At 54.2% G+C, this 27,282-nt stretch overlaps 2 protein-coding genes across 4 annotated transcripts in view; one reads left to right on the plus strand and one right to left on the minus strand.

The window, feature by feature from the left end:
- Nucleotides 1-11,141, plus strand: part of BCAS4 (breast carcinoma amplified sequence 4) — a 48,534-nt gene extending 37,393 nt beyond the window's left edge. Inside the window, exons 5-6 of one of the 2 annotated variants that reach the window (XM_036009966.1) lie at nucleotides 10,640-10,758; nucleotides 10,887-11,141. In XM_036009966.1, coding sequence (XP_035865859.1) covers nucleotides 10,640-10,758; nucleotides 10,887-10,965 — 198 coding nt within the window. In that variant the 3' untranslated portion in view covers nucleotides 10,966-11,141. Of the gene's footprint in view, nucleotides 1-10,639 lie in introns of both variants that reach the window. The other variant, XM_028525047.2, reaches the window with a different exon arrangement.
- A 9,005-nt stretch (nucleotides 11,142-20,146) lies between these two features.
- The window catches only part of LOC114506966 (activity dependent neuroprotector homeobox), a 33,745-nt gene continuing 26,609 nt past the window's right edge, over nucleotides 20,147-27,282 (minus strand). For both annotated transcript variants that reach the window (XM_028524929.2, XM_028524930.2), the window contains one exon: nucleotides 20,147-25,507. In XM_028524929.2, the coding sequence (XP_028380730.1) occupies nucleotides 22,397-25,507 (3,111 nt within the window). In that variant the 3' untranslated portion in view covers nucleotides 20,147-22,396. The remainder of the gene's footprint in view (nucleotides 25,508-27,282) is intronic.

The raw sequence follows: 27,282 nt of genomic DNA on the forward strand, positions 1-27,282 counted from the left end.
AGGCAGCAGCTAGGCCCTGAGGGGAGGGCTAGGCCAGGGTTTCCAGGAGGCCCGAGTCACTGAGGACGGAGCGGAGGGCTGCCCCTAAGGCCAGATGGAGGCCATTCCACAAAGACCGACCTGGCTTCTTGGATGGCCTTTGTCCCTGGGGAGCAGCACTTCTTGACAAAGGGATGTGGTTGGCATATGGTGTTTCCCTCATGTCCTTGCCAGACACAGTGACTTGGCTGGGGTTCAGACAGGCCTCGAACCCGTGGGCCGACGCACCCCGGGCCCCCCAGTCCCCTCACCTCTGTGTCCTTGTCCCCAGCCTCCGCCGCACCGCCACCCCCCACCGCTCCCCAACACCCCAGTGCAGGCCCCTCCGCTCTTCCCTCGGGGCCCTCGGCCCCCCCCACCTCTCCTCTTGCTTCCCCGCTTCTTCTCCTTCCTTATCCCTCTGTGTCCACCGTCCCTCTCTCCTCCCCACCCTGGCCCTCGGTTCCCTGGGTTTCCTCTCTTTCTGAACCCACCCTTCTCAGCGTCTCTCCCTTCCTCTCCCACTTTTCTCTCCTGATTCTGCTTTCTCTCTCGCCGCCCCGGTCTCCTCTCCCATCTCCCCTTCTCTCCACAGCTCCGCCTGTCCCCACTGCGCTCTGTGCCCTCTGCCTCTCCTCCTTTCCCTCCCTCTCAGCCGACCTTGCTACTTCCCCAACCTTGAGAGCCACCCCTGCTCCCCGCCCAGGGCCTCAGGATAAACTGTCCCACTCACACTGGGCAGCACTGGAGCCTCATGGGCCAGGGCCCCCCCAATGTGCGCCGGGCCTTCGGTGAAGGACGAGGCCTCGGGGGTGGAATCATTGCAGTGAGGCTCACAGCTGGCCTGCCTGTGGTGTCACGTGGTGAAGCATAGACCTGGCAGGTCCGTGGGCCCGGATGGGAGCCCTGTGCTCACCTGAGTGAGGAAAGGGCCACTGGAGAAGAAGCTCCCAAGGCTGCCCAGATCCCCAGGGCAGGGCAGAAGGGGCTCAGGACATAGCTGGGCCTTGCCTCTGGAGCGGGTTCCTCCAGCTGCCCAGAGGCAGCTGCTCGGCCCTGGGGAAGAGCCCCCCCCGCCCACCACCGAGAGGCTGGGCAGGGACTGGGGCTGGGCCTGTGGGTGGCTCCTTCTGACCTGTGGGCTCTGGTGTGGGCCCCTGTTTTTGCCCCAATGGCTTCTGTATTTAGTGAAGAACAGCCTTGCAGTTTAGGGACCCTGACGACACGGCCAATGGCGTCCGTGTGCGCCCTCTGCTTCCCGGAGCTAACCGGTGCTGGTTCTGGCCTCCCGCCGTGGAGCCGGCCACGGCTCCGAGGGGTCCACGGGGAACCCGCTCGGGGGTGAGGAACGTGCAGCTCCGTGCCCGCCGCTGGTGCGGGCCTCGGCCTCATCTGGAAATGCACTCGGGCGGCCGGGGAGCTGGAGAATGTCGGTCTGACCAGGAGGTCTCCGAACGGAGCAGGCCGCTGGGGGGGGTGGCTGGTGTGCTGCCTCTGCTGGGAAGGGGTCGTCCCCTCCCTGCTCTGCGCCCAGAGGTCTGCTACAGCCACACCCACCCACTGATGTGCCCCCCCAAACTCCACCCCTGCCCCACCAGGAACGCTCACCCCGTACTGTCCATGGAGCTTCCACCAGCGACCTTTTGGAGGCACTGCATGGGGCACCCGCCCTGGGACCCGACAGGGCCCCCGTGGAGATGCGCTCGGTCACCAGACTGGCCACCAGACTGGCAGGGCCACATGCAACATGAAAACGTGAGGCCCCCCCCCAAAGCTCCTACAGAATTTCCAGATAGTGACGGCAGAGTTAGACCACACGTGGGGCCCATGTGCCACACAGGTCGCTTGCCCAGGGGCCAGCCCGTCTGTCACTCTCGAGGGTCGTGCTTTGTGTGAGTTCCCGCGCCTTCATGCCCGTGTCTGTGAAACGGGGCTCCCAGTCCTCTCTCCCACACGGGGTTGTCGTGAGTGCGATGGGCGGCACGAGAGAGGCCGCCGCTGTTGCCGTCAGTGGGGACGCCAGCGTTGTTCCTCAGTAGCTGCCTGGCCCCCTCGGGGCTTTGCATGTGCTGTGTGTGTACGTTTTATTCATTTTCAAATGACCTCTTCGTTTGGGGTCATTTTAGATTTGCAGGGCGTTTGTGAGGACAGGACAGAGTCCCCGTGTGCCCCTCACTCAGTGTCCCCCAGGGCTGTCCTCTTGCGTCACATGCTCAGTCATCGAAGCCCAGACGCCCGCATCGATCTGGTGGAGGCACCCGCCCCAGACGCTGTTTGGACTTGACTTCAGCAGGGTTCTCTTTCACGCCCGTGTGCTGTTCCAGGCTCCCGTCCAGGGCAGAGCGCTGCTTGGAGTGAGGGCTTTACTCTCCATGTGACCTCGTGTCTCCGGGAGTGCGTCACAGACCTGGCCAGGGCAGGGGCACCGGAACGGGGCCCCCGCCGGTGTCTGCGTCTGGAAGCACCATTATCTCGGCTTGTCCTGGATCCTGAGCCTCGCTTGGTCTGAGGCCAGCGCCCAGGCCCCTCCTGTCTGCCTCGGGGGTTGACAGAGTCTAGTCCATGGACTCTTGTGACCCGAGTGTGTCCTGTGTGTCAGGCTCGGGCTCCTGCTGTGGCCGCAGCCCGGCCCTGAAGGCTGATGTGGCCCCCGTCCCATCCCCGTGGGGCTCAGCCTGGTGGGGAGACGGTTAGGCAGCCGGGAGAAAGGTTAACAGGGTACACTGCACAGGGCTGCAGCGAAGAAGGGACCGTGTCCCGTGACTGGGGGACCCTTGGGAGCGTCTGAGGGAAGGAAGGAGCCAGCACAAGAAGACACAGCAGAAACACCTTGAGTGGGGACAGCAGATGCAAGGTCCTGAGTCAGGACAGACCCCATGAGGTCCAGGCCCCCCGCCGGAGGGCTGTGAGCGACCGGAGGTGAGGGACTGGGCGTAGAGGTCAGGTCGGATCACGTGCATCTGGGGCCGAAAACCCCCAACTCGGAGGGGCCAGGCGGAGGGGCAGAAATGGGTCACACGGCTAGGGGACCACGCAGGCGAGACCACACGTCCCCCGTGTAGGGACGCCCCCTTCTCAGCGGCAGCTCGCCACCTCCACCGACGCGCCAGGGCTCCCGACTCTGTCTTGATTGTTGTTCAGGGACAGCTGTCTTCCTCCCCCCCCCCCCCCCGCAGGGTTTTAAAGAGAAGCTTGAAATCTCTTTTTCATTAAAAAAAGTGACATTTCATTAACAAAATGTGAGAAGAGAAACAACCAAAAAAAAAAAAACCAAAAGCAACAAAACTAGCAGAGAAATTCAGGCCAGCGGAGGCCACGCCTGTGTTCTTCCCGGCTCCGCCTGCCCGTCGGTGGCTGTGGGGACAGGGTCCGACGGGCAGGACCGGGGTCTGCGACTTGTGGCAGTGAGGCGCTCAGCAGGGCATCAGTTTGGTTTTCAGGACGGTCCCCGTGGAGCTGAGTTGAGGGTGACCGCAGAGGCTGGGAGGGGGGCGGACAGGATGGGCGGCAGTGGCTGTGGGGGGAGGGGTTGGGGAGGGACTCCCACGGGGGACTGAGGATGGGATGGGGGCTGCAGTGGGAAGCCTGAGTTGGACTGCTGGGGTGGACGGAGGCTCGGGTGAGCGGGTGGGCTCGCCCGGGCCGCCGCACTCTCGAAAGCTTCAAGTTTCCTCCTGTGCAAAGGCACTTGCGACCCCTGTGCAAATGTGGGTCCCTGGAATATAGTAGGTGCTCGATAAACATATTATATATGTACGTTTATGTCTTGTCTGTAGTCAGACAGCTGCAACCATGGGCTGTGCACTGAGATGCAAAGCCAAGGCCTCGGTGGTCAAACAGGGGGCTCCGGTGCCAACTCCGGCTGGAGGCGGGGACTCAGATCCCCTCCAGGAGGCGGGCCGGGAGGGCAGCCGCTGCAGGCTGTGGGCCAGGGGCTGGGGCCCCAGGGAGGCCGAGTTGGGGGGTGGGGACTGGACCCCTCCCCACCTGGCAGCCCTGTGTCTCCTGCCCTGACGGCATGTCCGTTGGGATGTGGTAGCCAGTGTCCTGGCAGCACTTCTGAGGGCTCCTCCCCAGTGTGTGCCGTGTTAATGCTGCACTTCTGGCTGAGAACGAATCCATGAGGACCCAGGAACTTTCTAGAGCTGCTCCCAGGGGCAGCATCGCCTATAACGAGATTGCACCTATTTGCCCCTGCTGCTGGGGTCCTCTGGGCTGGGCAGCCCGCTCCTGGCAGCCCTGCTCCCTGGTCCCCAGCTGCTGTGGTCGCCAGGCCAGTGGAGGCTGGGCGGGGGGGGCCAGGCTGGGCAGGAGGGCTCCAGGCAAAGGGGATTCATCTGTGTGACTCGTGCAGGCGCCAGGAGGCTGGCCAGCCGGTCCTGCGGTCCTGCAGTCCTGTGGGCAGGACAGGACCTGCAGGGGCTGCTTCCAGAAATGGGAGGGGTTCTGCCCGCAGCTGTCAGAGCATTCTGGAAGACTGGCCCCACCCCCATCCTGGGCAGGAGCCAGCAGGACAGGCCCGCATGGCCCGAGGGGCTGAAAGCTCAGAGGCAGGGCTGAGAAGGGAGGTGGGGACACAGCGGGAAGGTCATGCGGGAGGCTCAGAATAGCCGATTGGACTCCCAGCCCTGACTTTTACCAGCCCGTGTGGCCCTGGGCACAACCCACCCTGGCCTCGCTGAGCCTGCTTTTTCCTCCACGAAACGGGCACTGACAGGGGACCTGCCCCTCAGGCTCTTGTGGGCACCAGAGGGGACCGTCTGTGGGTAAAAGGCAGCAGCCACTGGTCTTGGCAGTGACCCCAGTGCCTACCCCGTGAGGCCCAGGGCACGGGACGGGGCAAGGCCTCCTGTGTCTGGCTCCTCAGCAGCCCACGGGGGCGTGTCTGAGCCATGTGACGTGAGCCCGGAGCCGCTGCCAGCTCAGATGCCTGTGGGTCGTGTGGACGAGTGAGTCAGGCCGGGCAGGACGGTGGCAAACTGGACAGCACGTGCGCCGTCTGGAGGGGCCAGCGCCCTGCACCCCGCAGGAATGTGGGCCCAGTGTGGCCAGACAGTGCTGGTGTTCGGGAAAAATAGGAGCTCGATATGTATTTGAACCATCCTGGCTCTTCCATTCTGTCAACTAACTCATTTTTAAATTTCCATGAGCCGAAGCCCCAGGTCTGTGGGCCAGAGGCCAACCAGAGGCCACCGGTCTGTGATCTCTGGGGACGCTGGAAGCGGGGTCCTGGACAAGAGCTCAGCCCTGGGGACCACCTTGTCCCAGCTCAGTGCTGAGGCAGAGCCTGGAGCTGGGTGGGCCTGGGTTCGAATCCAGCTCTGCCAGTTACCAGCTGGGCGATCTTGGGCAAGTGCCTCTCTCAGCCTCAGCTTCCCCTTCTGCAAAATGGGCTCATGGCCACCCGCGTCTCTCCGTGGCTGTGAGGATGGGTCCGTCATGGGCTGGGTGCTCAGGAGGGGCTCACTACTCACTGTCCTGGGGGTGGGACTGAGAGAGGCCCGGGGCTCGGACTGTGCAGACAGCCGGAGCTGCTGCTTCCGTTTGCTCCCCTGACTGCCAAGCAAATGGTTTTATTTTAGAGTTAGAGACAGGTCGTTGTGACAATGCAGAGGGTCCCCACACACCCCTCACCCCGCTTCTCTGTCAGCACCTCCTTACACTGTGCGTTGTAAACACTATGCCCAGCTATCAGTGACCTCCACGGTTTATTCGCACTTTGCCAACATGGCCCTACTACCCTGTCCTGTTTCGGGATCACATCCGGGATACCAACCACACTGTGTGTTTGACCATCGGGTCTCCCAGCACCTCTGGTCTGTGGCAGCTTCTCCGCCCCCCTTGTCCTTGATGCTCTAGACAACTTTGAGGGGTGCCGGTCAGGCGTTTCATGCGGTAGCCCTAAGTGAGGGCCGGACTGATGTTTTTCTCCTGGTTAGCCCGGGGTTGTTGGGGGGAACGCTGCCGAGGTGGAGTGCCCCTCTCACTATACCACGTGCAGGGGATGTGCGTCACCAGGACAGTGCATGGGGGAAGCCCTGACCACCTGGCAGAGGGGGTGCCGGCCAGGGACTCCCCTGACCGCCCTGCTGTTCTCTGTGCTCCCAGGAAGATGGGGAGCGTGGGGAGACCCGGGAGCATGCCCCGCCCAGTGCCCGGGAGGTCTCTTGAGGAGGATGGCAGACGGGCTCTGAGCCTGGGGAGGCGGCTAAGAAGAACTGGGAGGCAGGGGGCGAGGCAGAGCCCTGGACCCGGGGGATGTCGGGATCCCAGGTTTCCGGGCTCCTCTCCGGTCCTGGGCTGGTGGGAGGCTCCTGCCTGCAGGCTCGGGCGCGTGCCCCGAGTCGGACACTGAGGCTTGCATGCTGGCCGCCCCTGGAGGGGACTCTCACGAGCAGCTGTGGGGTGAGTAGGGGGTGGGGAGGCGGAGGTCTCCGAAGTCCCCTGAGTGATTCCCAAGGGTCTGGGTTTGCTGCTCTGTCCTCAAGAAGTCGAGGCGGTGGCAGTGTTACAGGGTGCAGCCAAGAGGGGGGCCCCAAATAGGCATTTGAAATGGGGTCCAGAACTTAAGGTGTCCAGGAGATTTTAAGATGTCTCCATCCCCCACCCCAGGGTGTGGGTTGGGGGAAGGGACAAATGGAGCAGGGCCATTGAGAGCTGTTTTGCATAGCAACAGCCTTGCAGCTAACCTCTGGGTTGGTCATTTAGCATATCTATGGCCTTTGGCTGGTTGCATGGATATGTTAAGTAGCCGTGATCAGCTCTAAGCCAGGGGAACAGAAGCAACTTCCCCACCCAGACTGGGGAGGGCAGGTCCCCTGAGTTATAGCGCCTGCATGGGAGCTCAGAGAAGATTGGCTCCAGGACATGGGGCCACGCCTGCCCAGACTCATGACGGCAGCCCAGTAAAGCTAGAAGAACAAGAGTTCTGGCATGTAAAGCCGAGTGTGGGAGGAGTCGGAAATGGGGCTGCAGAGGAAGATTGGCCGCGGGGATTTAAAACCCAGATTTGGCGGCCATTGAGGGAAGAACCACACAGACTCGATGGAGTAGAGAGCCATGTACAGCCATTGAGGAGGAGAACCAGGCTGCTTTAAGAAGAAGAGCCATGTGCAGCCCAGAGGAGGAGAACCGTGCTGCTTTAGGGAGGAGAGCCATGCGCAGCCCTGAGGAGAGAAACCACGCGGCCTTGACGGAGTAGAGACTCCTGCAGCCCTGAGAGAGAGAGGACCACATGCCTGGCAGAGTGGGGACCCCCACAGCTTTAGAAGGGGGAACCACCACCTGGTTTTAGCAGAGATCCCGGCGACTCAGCCGAGGGTGCCGGGAACCCAGGGAGGTCTCCCAGTCGAGATCGAGTACTAACTGAGAAGAACCAGAGGACGATTAAGCCATGGACTTCGATTTCCTTTCCTGAGATACAGTACTCTGGACTGAGCAAAGGGGGAAGGAAGGAAGGACTGTCTGTTTGTGGGTGTTTTTAAGGGACTTTGGGATTTTGGTAAAGACATTAGGTCACTACTTTAAGTTAGTATAGCATCAAATAAACATTTTCTTTCCTTTTCACGAATCTCTGGCATTGAGAGACGTCTTTCCTAGGGCGGCGGACATAACAGACCGGGGCCTTCTTTTAGTAATAGTATATCATCCCAGGCCCCCCCCCCTTGTGTGTTCTGTAACAGCAGGAGCCCTCCGGGGTCATGAGTGGGGCCCGGGCTTGGAGCCGGATAGGCCTGGCGGGCCCCTGGTTCCTGTGCCCTCTGGGATGGGGACGGCCCCTTTCATCGCAGGTAGCCCCGAGAAGCCGAGAGAAAGTGGGTGTGGCGGGGCTGGTTTCCACAGCACCTGGGGCGCCTGCACTGGGGCCGGGCCTCGGGAGGGGGTGCTTCCATTCCCCCGACAGCATCTGGGGTGCCAGGCTATTACCAGCCGCCGCACAGATGGGCTCTCACCTGCTGATTCGAGAACTGGTTTCCAAGGGCTCACTGGCACCACCACGGGTTTGGTGTTGGTTTTAAGCAGGACTCTCGGGCCCATGAGACAGCCACCTAGGTCAGCTCGGCTTAAGCAGGGAGAGCCCCTCTGCTCCAGAACAGGAAAATGCTGGGGGATCACCAGCGTCAGGCACAACTGGGCCCAGGGGCTCCAAGGAAATGGTCAGGTCCCTGTCTCACTCTGTCTCCCAACTCTCCTTCTTGTGTTGGTGTCCTTCTCAGGCAGGCCCCCCGCTGTGGGGGCAGAAGTGGATCTCAGGCTTGTGACCCATCCTCACAGGAACCTGGGTGGGAGTGGGGACATCCCTGTCCCAATAGCAAAAGTCCCAAGGCTGCTTCTCATTGGCCCAGCTTGGGTCACCTGCTCACCCCTGGAGCAATCACTAGTGGGAGGGTCAGGCCTCCTCTTACCCGTCCTTCCAATGCAGGGGGGGTTGGGGGGGCTGGCACAAATGATCCTGCTGGAAGATCAAGATGCCCCTCCCAGAGTGGGAAGCGGAGGCTGGGCAGGCCACAGCGGCACACGCCCATCTGCTCTCTAGAGCGGCGCTGGGAGCCGAAGGGGCCACACTCCGAGCCCCCTGGCTCATCCCAGGCCTCCTGTTCCTGGTGGACCACAGTCCGGTCCTCCCGCCAGCTGTGGTCACTTTGCCGAGTTTCTCCACGCACCCCAAGGTGTGGTCAGGGGCTCGCTCCGGGGCCGAGATGGCGCTCAGCCTCTGCCACCTTTCTCCCCGCCATCCAGGCTGGGGGCCCTTGGCAAGAGGGTGGGGGTGAGCCTATTTGCAATGGCTTGTTCTCGAAGCCCCTGTGAATTCCTTGTGAGAATTTCCTTTTCTGAGCGCCCCCAGGGCTAACAGCTCCCAGCTTCTCGCCGGGCCCACCTCCCTGTGTCTCCTTCTCCTTCTTTCTGAGTGCAGGAGTGATACTTCTGCCCAGCACAAGCGAAGAGGTCACCATTTCTTGCATCCGATTTCGCTGGATCCGAAGACTCTATTATACCTAAAGCTGCTATAAGTCCCTTCTGACCCCTTCTTCCCGGTTCCTTCATCATTAGATTGGTTCCTTTTCTGGAAGTCTGTCCCCTTGAGGGAGGAGGCCAAAGCCCCATCTGTGTGGCCTGGCCTGGTCACTAGCCTTTGGGGACCCTCATGGGCCCCTCCCCTTGAAGCCTGTCTTTTCACAAAATGCTCCTTGGCCCCCAAGCCATGTGTCGGGAGGAGGGAGCTTGTCTTTGAACTGCCATTGTTCACTTGACTGTTGTGTTTCTAGCTGACACTGGCCCACAGGCCAGGTCTCAGGAGGTCGGGGTCACCCCAGTTGCATCCCCAGCGGCCAGATGTACCTCCCAGCTATTTCCTTGTTGCCTTCTGGCCGCAGGCTTCTGGCCGCAGGGCTCTTGGAAGACTCCCGTCCAGTCTGCGGGGGTGGCATGCAGCCCAGGAAGGTGCTGGGAGACAGGGGGCAGGCGGCCAAGGCCTGTGTCCCAGGTACCCTGCAAGTGGGCTGGGCCAAGGCGGGCTGACCCGGACTGAGTGGATGGAACGTTCTTTGTCCTTGTGTGAGGCTGGCCCTTGGCCAAGGTCAATAGCTGGTCCTGGCTTTCTAGATGTGGGCAACCACTTGTGCTCCCTAGACACCTGACTGCGTCCTGCCTTATTTGAAGTCCTCTGATGCTTTTCTTCTGCAGTTGAGAGGTCGCAGTGTGGGCAGAGTGCAGGGCCCTGGGGCTCAGACAGTAATTAGATTCCGCCTGCTCCCACCCTAAGCCCTGTCCGCCCTGCTGCCAGTCTGCCTAGTGGGAGGGGCATCTCCACAGCCTGGCAGAGCCTCTGTCCTTGCAGCTGTCCCAGCGGCTGGGATCAGCCCTGGCTCTTTATGGGAACCACCTGGGAGCTTTGAAGGTGCCCGGATGCCTAGGCTGCTCTGCTGGCCAGAGACATCAGACTCAGGGTGGGGCCTGAGTGTCGTTGTTCGGAAGTCTCCCAGGGGACCCCGTGCGGAGTCAGGTTTGAGGTGGTCCTCTGTAAAACCGGCTTTTCCTCAAGGCGCATATGTAGCCTAGAGGGTCCACCCATTAGATGGGATGCCCGATGGAGGATCCCCCCTTCCCAGGTTCCCTGCCACAGAATCCACACCAGAAGTAAGCAAGCACTTCTTAAAATGGTTCGACCCAAAAACAAAAACAAAAACAGAACTAACACATGCGTATGGCGCACACTGCAGGCAGCAGAGATGGCTCCTCGGGGAGAGAACAGTCAGCCAGTCCCCCGGTCCCCCAGCGGCAGGCAGGCCCTGTGCCCAGGCTCCTGGGGACCCTGCCCAGCCATCTGAGCCCTCGAGTGCCACCAGCTTTCTCAGCCAGGCCCTGCGAGAGCCGAGAGCCAGCTCTGCCTGTTCCTGCTGAGCCCCACCGCGCCCGGCAGAGGACAGGGACCCGCGCGACGGCCCAACTGCCCTATGTGCACGGGCTTCGCTCCGACAGGCACAGCCACCAAAGCGTCGCAGAGTCTCCGGGCACATGTACGACTCCCTGCAGGACGAGTCCCCCTCCAGCTGGCATTCTGGAGTCACCCAACAGGTGGGGTCACGTGGCTGATCGGGCGCCCCGTTTTCTGTCATTGCAGAAGCTGCCCACGCCCGCGCCCCCGACGTTCGAGCTGCCCACGTTGTACAGGACCGAGGACTACTTCCCGGTGGACGCCCGGGAGGCGGCGCCCCTGACCCCCAGCTGCCGTCACCGTCTGTGAGCGCCGCGGCCCTGCCCCGGGGGACGCTGGGAAGGCGAGCCCCTGTGCGGGCAGCTTGCGTTTCCTCTTCTGTTGTTATCGTTATTCATTTCTTTGCTGAGGTTCCTCCCTTGCTTCGGGGGAGGCCGCGGGGTTCGGAGAAATGTTGGAACCTGGGTGTGGCAGCCCCTCGAGGTCCACCAGCGTTGGGCGGGCGCGTCTGAGGAGCCACCGTGCCCGAGGGACAGTGGGGATTTTCTATTGGAAGGGCTTTGTGCGGGCGCCTCGGGGGACTCCCCCTCCCTCAGTGGCACCAGGTCCCCCACTGGTGGTTGCCTTTGTCACAAGCCCCGGCGGCCGCTGGCATGTGAATCACGCCAATAAAGGTGTCAAGAGCTCACGTGTGGTCTGGGTGTGGGGACAGGGTTACGGGGGTGACCCGTCCCTTTTTACTCTGCGTCAGTGTTTCCTCTGAGGCTGCTCCCGCCACCTGGGCACACCCGCCCCGAAATCCTCGATCCAGCTCCCGGCCCGCACCTGCCAGGGGGTGCACCTGCCACCTTTCAGGTCCCAGCCGGCGCGTGGAGGGCGGCCGGGACTTGCCCGGCTTCAAAGCTGCGCTTGCTTTCCTGTCTTCTTATGCGGATGACTCTCCTGCTATTACCCCGAGAGTCCAGATTCCACACGTTAGCAATGGATACTTCTAGTTTTTCCAGAATTCCCCATAGAGTCAAGAGAACACACACACACATGCACACGCAACTGCAGACCTGTACTAGAATCTCAAGGGAAACTAACTTAACGAATCCGGTCAGATAACAGGAAAGGAAAATCAGGTCTTGCCCAATTTTAGGGTCGTTTTTGGGATTAAAAGGTAGCTGTGGACCCCCGTGTTTCAAGAAAAGTCGATAATTTTCTAGGGCGATGACCTTTGTCAACTTTTATAATTTTTATGAAAGTGTTGTCGAAATTACTTTTTTAAATCACGGAAGCCTAGTTTCACGTACAGAAAGGAGCGCCTCGGTGTACGGTCCAATGAACGATCCGATGAGTTTTCATAGACCGATCACCTCTGTTGACCCCGCCCTCAGCCGAGAAACACATGAACCAATAAGGTCAGCGCCCGGAAGCCCCGCCCCGCTCCGCGGCCCAATCCTCCGACACCTAACCGTGCAGACCCCCCTCGCGGCCCCGGCACCCGATAGGCTGGCGGGTGGCGGAAAGACGCCCACACAGTACGCGGCGGTCTTTGCGTCTGGCTTCCCGACTGACGCCGCGCTGCTGTGATCGGTAGTGCTCATGGCCGCGTCGTATCGATCGGGACTGTCTTCGATGATGGCGCTTAGATACTCGCTGTGCCCCAATCTGCTCGGCGGGAGCACGGATTCGATGGCGAGTTAATTGTTCAGAGAAGTGGTGAAGACAGCAGTTTGCAGAAGGCCGAGGCCTCTGTCATTCCAGAACCTGAACCAGGTGCCGGGCGGGCCGGGGGTGGGGGTGGGGGGGAGTGTGTGGGGGGAGACAGTGTCATATGATCTAGCTGCAGCAACCTAAATGTCCTTAAATGGAGATCCACTGGGTAGAGGCTGTGAGCTTAAAGGCTCTGAGGTCAGCCCGTCTTGGGGGCTTCATCTCCTGTATGCCTCCGCTGTGTGACCCTCGACTAGTTGCTTGCCCTCTCTGAGTCCAGCCTCCTCCTCTGTAAAAATGCGGAGAATAATGGCACCTGGCCTGTTGGGTGTTGTGAGGATGAAGTCAGTGGGGTTGCATAAGAACATTTCTGGGGAAATGGCAGCTAGTGAACAGGACTGGCCACTCTGAGCTCCCTGGGGTCTGCAGTGCCCAATGGACTTTCAGGCACTCTTGGAGACACCTGAGGGAGGGAAGGCCCGACACAGAGCCTGCCAGGACTTCCCGACCTCTGTCCTTTGAGCTGCTGGCATTCTGGAAGTCCTGTCCTTGTTCCAGGTGACCTGATAGATGTCCCCTTTAAAGCAAGTGCCCGACTAGTTCCTGTCAAGTAAATAAAAACCTTGGCTACTGACTCGAGCAGGTCCCAAGCCCATGGCAAAGGTCACCTTGCAGCCCGGGGAAGGGTGGTCTTTTTCTTTCTTCCGTGGTGGGTGTTGGGCCCAGACACCAGCAGAAAGGCTGTTGCAAATTTCCATAAGCAAAGCGCTTCTGCCAGCCACCTCCCCGCTTCTCCAGTGGGTGTGAACTTCGTGTCTGTCAAAGCCAGAGGTTTCAGGATGGCGGCCCCTGGGCTGACAGTAATGTGTGGTTTGCCCTGGACCGTTTTTAAATTGTTTTCATGTTGAGACAACTGGGCAACCATCTGGGAAAAAAGTGAGTTCCATACCTCACTCTGTATACCAGGAACAGTTCCAAAATTCCAAATGGATTATAGAGGAGTTAAATGTATAAAAAATAATTTACGAGGAGGCAGAAACAGTACAGAATCATACAAAATCCAGATGCCATAGATCTAGATAAAATTGAATACACACACATATATATGTGTGTGTGTGTATATATACATATAAATTATATATATATATGTAGTTAATTCTCTGCATGGTGAAAGAGAGAAAGAAAGAAAGGGAAGGAAGGAAGGAAGGAAAGAAAAGAGAGAAATCCCCAAAACAAAACAAAATCCTAAGCAAATTCAAAAGACAAATGACCAACAAGGCAAATGACAGAGAGAATATATTTGCAGCCCCTATTACCGAGGGTAAAATATAAACAGCTCCTAGAAATAAATTAGAGAAAAAAAAATAGAAAAATGGACAAAGGATATAAACAGGCATTTCACAGGAAATGCAGATGGCTTTTAAACATTGGAAAAGCTAGCCGACCACAATCCATGCCATAAGTATGAGAGAAGATTGAAATTACTCGGTTTTCACGTACCAGGCTGGCAAAGATGCAATGTCTTTTGAAGACAGCACTGGTGAAGTTTTGAAGGAAGGTTCCTTCCCCTGCATTGTCGGGGGAACATTTCTCATGGCGGTACCTAGGAACATCAGAAGTGTGCATCCCCTGGAACCTAGAAACCCCACCCTTAGGGACCCAGCCTCCCCGTATACACGTAAAAGGAGCGATAAACGCAAAGGCTTATTCACTGCGTGTGGAAACAGGAAAAGATGGGAAAGAAGCCAAGCGTCCGCCACTGTGGGGTGGTTCAGTTATAGCACGTCCCTGCGTGGATGGGTAGACAGAGCCCTCTGAGGTTGTAAGAATAGATCAGGAATTCTTAACGAACCAGGATAGCAGTATCACCGAGATGAGAAAGCCAAAGTGCATGAAATTGTCCATGATATGCCATCGCCTGTGAGCGAAAGAAAGGCATGGACGTCCTCCGGGAGGATAAACAGAAATTTGAGCTTGGTGAATATTTGTTTGTTTTGGGTGAGAAGTGGACTTATCTCTTTCGTATACCTTTTGGCTAGTTTGGTGTTTACCTATTCCAAAAATTCAGTTAAAATCGGTTGCCAGCAATGAAAAACTTGGATGGTCCAGGCAAAGAACTGGATTTCCAGTTTCTTTTCAAAAACTGGAACTACCTGGTGATTCTGGGCTCATGTTCTTGCAAGGCAGCGAGGCGCTACAGCTGAGTTGCTTTGGAAGGTGCATGCGCTCAGGGTTCTCTTGTATCTAAATGATCCGCTAATTGATTTTACCTGCCTGGCATTTGGGAGCCTTAGAACCATGGAGAATTTACTTCTAGGATGCGGGGTGTGTTCAGGGTCACTGCAATTCAAGCAACTGGCAGGCTAGCGAGCATCTCTGTGCCCCATCTCAGATTCCATGGGGACAGAGGGGGGCGGGGGGGCGGGGGGGCGGGGGGGCGGGGGTCTCCTTATAGGAACGCACACTTCCCACAGTTCTTCTTTGGGGAGTAATGGATACCAAGTCAGACAAAGATGTCACAAGAGAACTGCAGGCAACCATACCACATGAATATGGATGCAAGAGCCCTCTACAAAATGTTAACAGGCTGAATCCAGCGACCTAGGAAAATGATTGTACACCGTGACCAAGTGGGATCTCAGAAATGCAAGGTTGGTTTAACAGCTGGCAATCAGTGTAGCCCACTGGATTAATATGTAGGTGAAAAACCGTGCGGTCACCTCAATAGACGCAGAAAAAGCTTTTGACAAAATCCAGCATCCTTTGTGGTGAAAGCCCTTCTTCCCGAGGTGGAAAGGGTGGTGGTCAGAGAGGAGCATCGGGTGGCTTGTTGGCCCAGGCAGCGGGCAGCGCCCTTCCTCCCCATCTTAAAGTGAAATTCCACTTTGTCTTGCAGTCAAGAGCAGAACCGTGTGGGGGTTTGGAAGGATTCAAAGCCCTCCTGACTCCGAGGCACTGTGGAGGGGTGGGGGGGCTGGACATTAGCTTCTGCCCCCTTTCCTGGGTCCCCTGGCCAGCCTGCTCTGCTGGCCACCCATGGAGCGAGTTGGAGGAAGGGGCTCAGAGCAGACTGCAGGCGGCAGATGTGCTGGGCCGGCATAAAGGCAGGGTTCCCTTGAAGAACCGAAGCAACACCCCAGCCTCAATGCTGGAGGCCTGCCCCTTCACCCGGAAGCACCTTTCTCATTGGGCTTACCAAGGTGCTGCTCCCTTACAAAGGGAACAGTTAGCGGTTCATCAGCATCACTCTTCTGGGCGAGCCAGGCCCGAGGTGCAGGTGCAGGTGCAGGCGCAGGAGGAGGCCTGGAGGGGCACCCCGAGACCCAGGTATGTGCTTCTCTCCTGTTGGCAGGCTGTGTGGCCTCATTGTCCCGGTGAACCGTGGAGACGTGAGGGCATTAACTTGCACAGGTGCCACTGTTGGCGTTGTGAGTGTGGAGATGGGTTTTTTGAAGGCTGTCTGACTGGTGTTTGTTGAGTAGGGGGAAACAGAAAAAAACGGGCTTACATGGGAGGAAGCCACTGGCAGCCAATCTACAATTTTAATCAGGGGAAGTCTCGTGCTGTAGCCCAGGTTCGCTTGCGTGTCTTTAAAACAGTGGCAGGCAGTCTGGGCTGCACATTGGAATCAGCTGGGCCGCCCCCGGGGCCAGCTACATCAGAGGCCCTGGGGAGAGGCCTCCGCACGGCCAGGCTTTGTGACGCCAGTGTGCGCCGGGGGCGGAGGCTCAGTGCGTTTAAAGAACAGCAGTCAAGAGATTTTAACTTTTTTAAAAATTGATTTTAGAGAGGAAAGGGAAGAGAGAGAGAGAAATACCAATTTGTTGTTCCATTTATCGATGCATTCATTGGTTGATTCTTGCTTGTGCCCTGACTGGGGATTGAACCCACAACCTTGGCAGGTCGAGATGATGATCTAATCAACTGGGCTACCCGGCCAGGGCAGTGAGATTTTTAAAGGAGGATTTGCTACCTCTTTTCCAGTCGTAACAACTGCGCTTTCCTTCTGTTTTCCATGCTTGATGAGGTTTCGTTCGAAAGGAGTAGTGTGGCCTCAACGTCTGTGTCACGCCTTCCTGAGTTTGGTTGGTGTAGGGCTGGGTTTGAGCTGGTTTGTCTCTCGGGTTGGATTGATTCTGTTAGGGCCGAGTCGCTCAAGAAGCCAGACGGACACAGCGAGCCAAGGAGCAGGGCTTGTTAGCGGGGAATAGGAGGGAAAGTGGGGCCAACCGAGGGAGGTTGGGGAGCCAACCAAAGGAGGTCATGACTCGCTCGGTTGTTCTTAGGGCAGCTTGGGGTGTCAGAGTCTGATTGGCTAGAGCTGGTTGCTGGGTGCCGTTTCTGCTGACCGTTGTTCTTGATACGTCTTGTCAGGCTCCAGTTAAAGCTGCATCCTGTGATGCCAACTGCAGACACCAGTCTCAGCCGGGCATCTGTTTGTCCTGGGCAGGGTGGGCGGGCATTTTCCTAGGCTAGTTTCCCACGGTACAGTTTTCCTGCCTGGGGATTTTCCATTCCTCCTGGGCCTGCCGCGGTCTGTCCGATTCGACCCCAGGTCCAGAGGTGTGTGCTGGCTGAGGTGAGCCAGTCGAGGTCATCCTAGCGCAGCAGCTCACCAAGGTAGCTCTGGCCTGAACCATCATCGCCCACGGAAATTCGTTCTGGAATGGTCCGCTTGGCTCTGCGTTTAAGAGTCTTTTTCAATAGCGAGGGATGGGAAACCCTCTCAGGGAAGGTGGATGGAGTGCCCAGTGAACACCAGGGTGCCTGCCCAGGATGCAGGTGACCGTGTGGGTGTCAGGAGGGAAGGACAGAGACCTGGGCCCTCGCTGGTGTCACTGAGCAGCCTGCCCCCAGTCAGCCACCGTGGGATACCTGCGTGCCCCTGTTATGAAGCCCAGTCTTAGTTGGAATTCCTGTTATCTGCCGGTGAGACTCTCACTTGATAAAAAAGGAGTCAGTCTAAAGCCAGGAGAATGAGGTAATCGCAGACTTCCCTGGGAAGCAGTCTGGGCCAGAGCCATCTCTTGACTTGGAGCAGGGGTGTCAGACTCATTTTCACTGGGGGCCACATCAGCCTCGCGATTGCCTTCAAAGGGCTGGACGTACTTTTAGGACTCTATAAACGGAACTACTCTTTGACAGTTCGGCGAGAGCCCATGGGCCTTGTGTTTGCCAGTTGTGACCGAGTTGGGTGCCACCGGCTTGCTTTAGGTAACACAAGCCACACTGAGACGGATCTGAGGCTCACGGGCCAAGGAGAGGTTCTCGTTTTGATGCAAGTGTGTCCTGAACCCCTCTGATTTTCCTTTAAAAAAATAGGAAACATGTTTAGAAACATTTCATGTATATATTTTAAAGATTTTATTTTTAGAGAGAGGGGAAGGGAGGGAGAAGGGGAGAGAAACATCGATCGGTTGCCTCTTTCATGTGCCCTGACCTGGGACTGAACCCGCAACCCTGGCATGTGTGGTGACCGGGCATCAGACTGGTGACCTTTTGCTTTTCGGGATAACGCCCAACTGAGCCACACTGGCCAGGGCTCATTTTCCTTTGTAATAAACAGAGCCAGTCTCAGGCTCACAGAGCTCAGCAAGCAATCACAGGTGGCAAAAATTTAGTGTCATGTTTGGTCTCTCTGGTATTTCTTTTTATGGACGAGAGCTTTTAATTTGGCTTTTACTAAATGCCAAATTATACTGGTTGTCCCCACTCTCCCCCCTTTTTTTTTGTAGAGACAGTTTCCTTTTCAAAAAGGTGAGTTGAACTGTACTAAGTACATAAAGCAGTTCTTAGATGGGGCAACAATGATGAAGACGACAGGGTGAACGAGTGTCGTTTGGAAACGCCGCGTCGGGGAAAGTATGTGTTGGTTTGGAGACGGGGGCTCATGTGTCTTTGCATTCCCAGCTGGCAGCCTCTTCCCAGGCTAGTCTTCAGCAGGGACCAGGGCTGCGTGGTGTGGTCGCATACCCGGGTGTCTGGACTCGGACAGCCTGGGTTCCAGTGAGCCTCTCTGAGCCTTCCTGTCCAGACACCTGGCGCTAATACTCCCTTTGCAGGACTTTTATTTGGGGTGGGGCTGGGCTGTTCTGAGGACTCAGATTATCTTGGAATCTAGTGCCCTGCGGTTAGTTCCGGAGCACTCCCGGGATGTCCAGGGAGGGCGTGAGCTCCAGGTGTCTTTAGGAACGGGGTCACATTCCTAGGGCAGTGTGGTCACGCCGCTGGCCTGGCTGTCCCATCCTTGGAGGACAGGGCTGCTGAGTTGGAGCCTCTGGGCTCTGTCTTCCCAGGGAAGCCCACACAGCTGTGCCGGCTGACGCAGCCACCAGCAGGTTATGCTGCTGGGGTCTCCAAGGCAGGGAGGGTCCTTGCATTCCTAGGCACCCAGATGGCTGCTTGCCCTACCCTGCGTCACACACCCTGCCTCAGGCTAGGTGGGGCTGAGACAGGCTGCCTTCAAAGGACATTAGAAAAGCTTTTTTCCTTCTAGGTGCTTGCTTGATCAATTTTGAAAAGGTGAACAATTTGCTTATTAGGATATCTGTTTTGCTTCATTTAGTAGTGCGACAATGACAACGAGCGTACAAGATTTGTATTGCAAAAACCAGTTTGGGCCAAAATGGCTGTACATCTGAGACCTGATGGTGTACTGGGGAGGTGGGGGAGGGGTCGGTCTGGCTCTCAGACGCACAGACGTTGTGTTCTGAAACACACACACTCCTGCCACAACTCATTTAACTGGAACCAAAGACTCTGCCCTGTTGTCTGTTCAGAGGGCAGCTGTCCTGGAAATGACTGTGAACCCCCCCCCCCCGCCCCCGCCCGGGTCCTCAGTTGGGGCACTTTGAAATCGCGCCTGAAGGATTCCCAGGACATGCAGTTCTCACCTCGTGTGTTGGCTTTTGCACCCAGTCCCCACTCGATTCAAGTCACAGTGAACTCAGTGCGAGTGGACTCAGTTGGTGGGAAGTGGCAGGATGGTTACCGAAGGGCCACCCTCCTTGGGTGCGAGTTTGGATGTGTTCTCAAGCTAACCAGCCTTCCAGTGGGAGCTGGTAGATGCCTTGTTTTTGCTTTCTAATTTGACTGCTGAGAGTTTCTCGCAGCTGCAACAGTCTTTTTCTAGAACACCGTATGGTGGCCAACCCATAGTTGGAACAGCATTTCACAGTAGCGGGAGCTGCTCTTCCTCTCACTGCCAGTCTTCTGGGGGTTTATGTTTTTACATGACACATTGGTGAAACATGCCTGCAGCTGGTGCCAGCCCGACGAGCAGCCGGGGTGGGCGAGGGATGCGGGTCACAATGGGTAGAGAAGCCCACTGCTGAGGGGAGGGGCAGGAGGCTCACCCGACACCTAGTGTTCGTCATGTCCCATTGCACTTTGTTAGTCAAGAACAGACTTCCCATCACTCAGCCTGAGTGGTTCTCAAGCTGCAGTGGCAGAGGCACCTAGAGGGGCCCCGCCTGGAGGGTCTGGCGCTGGCAGCCTACAGTGGGGGTGGGGAAACACCCACGTGGCAGTGCTCACTCGGCAAGAGCCATTTTAACGGCTGTAGTGAAGAAACACTTCACTACAGCCGGGGCACTCCCCTATGTTCGCTTGATCGTTCTCAGACCTGGCACTCGTGTTGCCTCCTGAAATGGTGCGGTTTTACGAATGGGCAGGCATCTGGACCACACGCGCGACGACAGGGCGGTAAGAGGCTCAGCTCTGCCGCAGCAGCCCAGATCTCAAAGAGGGGACAGAGGCAGTGCTCTGGAGTGCTGGAAAGGGGGAGAAACCAAGCGCGCCAGTCCGACTCTGGAATCACGGCCACAGGGAGGTTGGAGGGCAACCAGTTCCCTGGAATTGTTTCTTCCTTGTTAAAAGAAACATCTACAGAATTGCTCAAATTCCAGTTATATTCTCTCATTACCCAGCAGGTAGCAGCTTGCCACAGCTTTTATTTTCAGATCATTCCCAAAGCAAACAGTAGCAACAGCTTTCTTTTAATAAAAATGGCTTTTATTGAGACACTTTTAGGGCTTCTGCAACATTTCATTAGGTCCACTTCTCAGGTGGCTAGACTCTTTTCTGAATGCCGACCAGGTCCACTCCCACCACCCCAGCAAGGAAGCTTTCCCGCTGCTGCTCCCCCACCCGGGCTATTTTGCACACCCCTCATTAGTACTCCATGTAGGACTACAAAGCCCAGGACCAATTCTTCCCACCTGGCAATTAAGCAGAGCAATTTCAAAACAAATGTGAGATGGCTTCAATTCAGCTGATACCACCATCCTTCCCAATTCTATTTTTTTTTTTTTATTTGGTGTTTGGGGACAATCTGTCCTAAATATTAGCTGGTGTCCACAGAATTTATAACCTAGCAGTACGGAATTTAGCCTCATGCCAACCCCGAGTAGCCTAAAGATTCTCTTATGCTTTCTCCTATATCGAGTAGCATGACGTTTCAGGAGGAGGTTGCTTGAATTTCTACTCAGGCAACAAAAGCATTAATGAGATGAATCTTTTGGAGTCTTAGAAATTATGGACACCACCCACTTCAGAACTTAGTTTAGGCCAATATCCCTGCATGGATTGGAGGATCCCATCACTGTCATAATTGCTGAAAATGTTGGCTAGTACTACCTCCTTGTAACTTACTGTTCTTTAGTATTAGTCGCTCTTGGGAATCCTTGCATAGTAAATATACCAGCTCCTTCCATTGTGAAAGCCCTCCAAACATGTGATCTCCAAAGCCTTTTTCTTCATAGCAAGATGGTCAAAAGAGAGTTTGTATAACAGAGTAGTTTACCTGTTCAGTACAGTTGTTCCCATAAGGTGAAAAGTAACATTCATTTCATTTAAAAGAAAGGACACCAGGGCATTAAGATTCTGCTTGCAAATTAATGTCAATTTATGTTCTTATCCTTTTATCATCGCAACATTCACATATGTAAGCAGGTTCTTGCTCCCTAACAAACGGGTAACTAAAAAACACAAGGATGTTCATTTTAGCAGATAAAAAGGAAAAAGACAAAACCAAAAGAATGTTAACAGGTGCCACGAAACCGATCCTTCTGCCAGTGGCAGACCACGGTCTTCCACAGGCATCCTTGGTGGCTGTGGCTTCCGTGTTTGATGAAGGGGAGCCACGGCACCAACTGGCACAAGACAGACTCATGGACACGGAACTGTAATGTGTAATAAAGCAAGTATTTACATTAAGCACAATACAGCAATTTATTTAGATGCTTAAAATGAATACAAAGGGAAATAAAGATCACAAAATTATACATACTACAACAGTGTCATATATTAGATGGTATAAATGAATACACCAGGTGGTGTTTAACTAAAGAGAAAACTAAATATCCAAAATGCAGCACGCATTGGTTTGCTGCGCCAACACAACACTTTCATACAGATCTAAAAGGTGTCAAAATTAGTAGTTGCAAAGTCAATTCTTCCATGTGATTTTAGCTTAAAAGATTTCAGAAAACAGATCCTGAAATACCGGTTTTTGTTTGTCAGCAGTAATGTCAAGAATATTCAGAACAAGAAAAATTCTATAATACAAGAGAGTCCAGATATATATCTTACGTGGCTGGCCTCTGTTGCAAGATTGTACAAGGTTATGTGCAAAAACTAAGTCTGTTCAAAAGTCCATACTAGCGTCGTTTCAGGCTTTGCTAGGTAAACTAGATACAGCGTTTATTACACAGCAAGGGCAACACTAAAAAAAAACCTATGATGGGTACACAGTAACAATATCATAAGCATCACTTGAATAGGTCTAAAAGACTGTACAAATATACATTTCAACTATTCAGAATGAATACATGAAAAAAACCAAACTTCCCCGAAGTCTACTGTACACGTCAGACTGGTAGCTTGTATGTTGGCCCTACGCTACCATGTGAATCAGAACACTTCTTAAGGACATCCAACCAAACATTTTACAGAGGGAAAGAAATGTTGAGAAGGCAGATAAAATAAACCTTTGCTTTTTCTCATGTGCATATGTGAGCCACCAGCTTACTGGTTTTTCACATTGAGTCACTGTGTCACAGCCAAGTTCTGAAGCAAGATCACTGGGCACAGAAACCACCACTGGGGTCGCAGTGGCCACAGGTCCGCAAAGCCCGAGGACCCAGCACTCGGGAGGCCATACTAGTCAGAGCGGTTCTGCAGACACACTCGGAGGACAACCGAGGTCCAGGCCGCAGCGTGTCTTGACGCCAGAGGACCTGGCGCTCACGCCTGCTGGCTGCTCAGTTTAACCCCGGTTAAGCTGCCGTGCATCGGCTCAGCCACGCCGTCGGCCATGTTCTCAAACTGCTCCCCGTCCTCACTGTCAATTGTGCTATTCTGCCACTCAATCTGTGGGTTGGATAAGCGCTCATCATTTTCAGATGCATTCTTCCACTGTGACTGGTCCTTGGACCAAAACCCTTCAACTTTTCCATAGGAACTATTCTTCCATTTCAACTGCTCTCTGTCACCTTGCACAGTAGCCTTTTTTTTGGCAGCTGGCTTACTGCTCCTTGCGTCTTCGCTCTGGGAAGACTCATCGGACCAGGTTCCTGGTTTCACTTCACACGCGTTGTCTTCCAAGTCTGACACCTGCTGGGAGCCAGGGCCGCTCTCGCACGGAGAAGCGCCGTCTTTCCACTCCACGGCATCCTCCTGGTCAGCCTCACTGTCAGAAGCCTCGTGCGTTAGTTTGGCTGGTTCCTCAGTCAAGCGGAGCGTCTCAAACTTGGAACCATCTCCCCCTTTTTGGTCTAGCTTCTCCTCAGATTCGAAAGCATCCTCAGAAATGACCTTCGGTATGTGCTCCTCTGGATTATCATTAGACATTTTAGGCTCAGCTTCAAAAACAGGGTCAAAAGGGCTACCACTTCCGTTGGACTCTTCTTCCAAATTTTCAAAACTGTCTGAGGAACTGTCCTCTTCCTTCCCAAGGTTGAGCTTCTTGTCGGCAGTTTTACTAGCATTGACTCTGGAATCCTTCTCATCGTGATTTTCGAAGAGCCACTCAGCATCAAAATCCATCTCGTGCTTAACTTTGTTTAACTCTTTCATGTTGAAGCCCAGCAGCACGCCCGGCTTGTACTTCTCGCAGTCTCGGACACACTTCTTCCTCTTGTTACTGAAGTGGGAGGCGATGTCGCTCTTCCACAGCCACAGGCTGGCCGCCAGCTTCTCAATCTCTCTCCTGGTGGGGTAGGGCTGCTTGTTGAAATACTTCGTCAGGAAGCTCTTCCTGGCTTCGTAGGAATCATCTTCGTGACCCTTGGGGTCTAAAGCTAAAACAACAGGCTCCTCAGGCTTCTCTTCGAAGAAGCCAGGCGAGTCGCTATCTTCTTCTAGCTTTCGCTTTTTCAGCAAGGGAAATTCCATTTGCTCGTAAGTGCGCTTCACAGGTGCCAGTCCCGGCGACTGATTGAGCCGAGACGGTGCGTTCGTCTTGTCCTGGCCGTTCTGGGTCTTTCCCACGCCCCTGCAGTGAACCAGATGCAGAGTGATAGTTGAGGCGGTCATGTTGCTGGTATACACACCAAGGCAATGGATACATTTGTAGGTGAGCTTTTTCTCCACCGGATGAACTGTCTGAATGACTTGGTGCCTCTCTCGTAAGTGATGTGCAAGTGCATCAGATATGGGTCCTTTCAGGATTGAGAAGCAAAGAGGGCAAAGGGTTTTTCCGACATCCTTTTTATAGGGCACCGCAGCTTGAGGTGAACTTTTAACAGGGATATCTGCTTTTTCCTGAACTTTTGGCTGTGGCTTTGGAGGGATGGGAGGGTTGTTCTGGGCATGGTAAGCAACAGATTCGGCCGGGGCATCCCTCAGGTTGTACGTGGTCACAAGGAGATGAATGTTAGTGTGACTACCCTGCTGCAATGTCAAATCAAAGCTCAAGGTAGAATCTGTTTTAGGTCCCATCTCCTCATCAATGTGAACCATCCTCATGTGCGCTGCCATCTTCTCCACGTCATTGAATGTCGAGCGGCAGTACGGACAAGACAGACCATGAATTAACATATGGTTGAGAAGGGTATCTGTGGGCAAGTAGCGATTACAGTAGAGGCATTTGCTAGTAAAATTGTGTATTTTCATAATGTAGTTGGCCACTGCCGGGACTTTCTCAGCTTTATGTTCTTTTTCGAAGTGCACACTGTAGACGTTTTCAGGAAAAAGCTCGTTACAGATTGTACATATCTTCCACTTCTGGGTTGAGGAAGTGTTGGCAGGGGGAGGGCCCGTGGCGGCAGCAGCAGGTTTGGAAGTGGGCTGACCTAGCACCCGGGACGCCTGTGGCTGGGGGAGGGAGGGCGGCTTCAGCGGGCCCGACGAGAGAGAGGAGGCGTTGGCAGACTGCAGGGCGTATCGTGCCGGTGCCTGGGACCGCTGCTCGGACCCGAGCCCGTAAGCCCTTCCGTTCCCACTTGGAAGTAACTGCTTCACAGACTGAGACTGCTGAGGAACAGAAACGGGCGCGCTGCCACCGAGGCCCAGTCTCATTGACTGACCAACGCCATAGCCCTGGCCTACAGATTTGACGCCGTAATTGTTCTGCTGCAGGTGAACGTTAGACATCACGTTGACTCCTGTAGAATTTAAGTTAGGCTTTGGTATGGAGAGTCGATTCACCATCTGCTGTGAAGGCAAAGACCGGACATTTCCAGAAGCAAGGGGACCAATTCTTGACTGGAGTCCCACGCCCTTCTTATCTTGAGGTTTGGGAGCAATCAGCATCAGAGGTTTGGATCGGGGAACCACCACATTCGTGTGCCCAATCATGGCAGTGACCTGGTAGCCTATGCGTTCATGGTCTTCGATGACATGTTGTACCAAAGCTTCGTAGGACTTTGGCATGAAAAGGCATCGCTTGCAGTGAATACTACCCTCTTCCCGGGCATTCGAGCCTAGGGGGACAGCACCGTTGAGCGATTTTTCACCTGCCTTTGCTATGTAAGGTGCTGCCACATGCTGAAAATGTTCCCTGTAAATGTGCTTCCTAACTATTTCATAAAGAGGATCTCGGTAAGTGCACTTCTTACAGTAATAAACAGCTTGCTCTACACTGTCAGCCTGCTTAGGTTTAAGGCCATCATTTTTGCTTTTATCTTTGAAAGTGCTGAGGCTGCTACTTGGTGCGCTGACGTTTGGAGCGTGGAATATTTTGATGTGTGTTTCCAAAGTCTTTTTGTCTGCATTGAAGGTACAGTAGGGGCAATTAAGGAGAATCCTGTTTTCAAAGTCTTCACTGTGGACATTCCGAAAGTGACTTTTGTAGGCAGAGAAGAATTTCGAGGAGAACGGACACGCGCTGCAGCAGAAAGGTTTTGTCCGGTAGTCCTAAAGAGAAGACAAGAACAGGGTCAGAATGCCACCGGACAGGCAGTAGCAGGTTCTAGGTTTTTATTCAGGCATTCTGTTCTTAACAGACAACTTACTTTTAGAACTGAAGCTCTCTAAAGCATTTTTTTTCTTTTGCAAAATAAATTCATGAAATATACTCAAGTGAGAAAGATGTTTTAAACTAAATACTTTTGAGTCCCACAGTGTAAATAAAAAAAACCCAATTCTAAGTTCTTCCTCAGTGCTTAGAAAAGACCAGAGTCCCACTTGCTGACTGGTTTTAGACAAACCAAAGACAAATGGCTTCAAGATAAACATTCTACAGTTAGAAACGACGAGAACAAACTATGTTCAATCACTTTCACGCTGTGATTCAGCATGGCTTCAGATTTTATACAGTAAAATTCAGAGCCCAGTGTTGCGGGACAATTAGGCAATAAAATATAAAGATAGAGCTTTTATCCTTCCCATCATGGGCAAGTTTTCACACAAAAAGGCACATCTTCGAAAACCTCATTTTTCCCTCTGACAAAAGACCAGGATAGTATTCAGGTTCCAATGCTGACCCAAACACTGATTTGAAAAGCAGGCTTTCTTCTACAAGCCATGCTGTTCCTTCTTAGCCAAGAGCAGCTTTAACCTTTTCAAAGAAGTAATGAAGTTGACAGCTTCTTTGACTCAAATTTTAAGAATTTAAATAATAAATATCTTACAGACTGCAAGGAGCCCGTGGTGCTACAAAAAGCCAGAAGTGCCCCGCTCACTGTTACCACCCGTGCCTCGGGTCCTCGGATGAGGGCGGGCAAACACGAGGTTGGCCAGAGATGGGCTCTTCTCCCTGGGAAGCTGCTTGTAGATACTGGTTTCCGTCGAAATGAAATACTGTGCTCTTCCTTACATCTCCACCTTTCTTTAGTGTTAGAATATGAGGCTCTGGGATTCCTAAAACTTAGTCATGTGTCCTACTTGGAAACTTCTTTATACTAGGACTGTTGGTTAATACCTTTTTCTGGGGAATTAGTAAATTAGAACCAAATTTTAGAACCAAACTTCTGTTTGGTTCTATCAGATACTATAAAATTTCTGAGGAAAAATTTGAAAGTACTAATTCTCTGACAAGTATGTTCCAATAGATGAACAGATCAATAATCCAGAATTGTAATAGCTACTGAAATAGGTAATGGTAAAGTATGAATCGATAGTCACTTCTCCCTGTGGAACAGGAAATGCAACCCATTAACTTCCTTTCTGGGGGTCAGAGCTTCACCTAACAATACTTGTTGGTATTGCTAGTGCCTTGCACTCAGTTTTCAACTCCAATTCGTAAAACTTTAAGTCACACCTCTCTGTGACTGTTACCTTATCGAACCACCAACCCCACCTCCCACAGAGGTAGGTGGGGGGCATCAACATAAATAAGAAAACTTAAATGGAAGAATGAGCCTGGTTCTCCCCTCTGAAAAAACAAGGGTTGCAACACACAGAAAAATGATGGATAACCTAGATGAACAGAATGTTGGAAGGATTTCAGAAACAGAAGTAGTCCTTTTTGGGGAGCAGAGGAGTGCCAGCATACAATGGGCTTCAGAATTTTTAAGTAACAAAATTTCTAACTTTTAAACTTGAAGTTTTAGTCCAATGACAAAAAGACACAAAGTTCTTCTTAGTTTTCCCTACCACTAAGAAAATGTGAAATACAGTCAAGCGTCACTTTATGAACAGATACATATCCTGAGAAATACATCATTAAGTCATTTCATCATTGTGTGAAC

This window comes from Phyllostomus discolor, chromosome 9, assembly GCF_004126475.2.
Source record: "Phyllostomus discolor isolate MPI-MPIP mPhyDis1 chromosome 9, mPhyDis1.pri.v3, whole genome shotgun sequence".
Lineage (NCBI taxonomy): Eukaryota > Metazoa > Chordata > Mammalia > Chiroptera > Phyllostomidae > Phyllostomus > Phyllostomus discolor.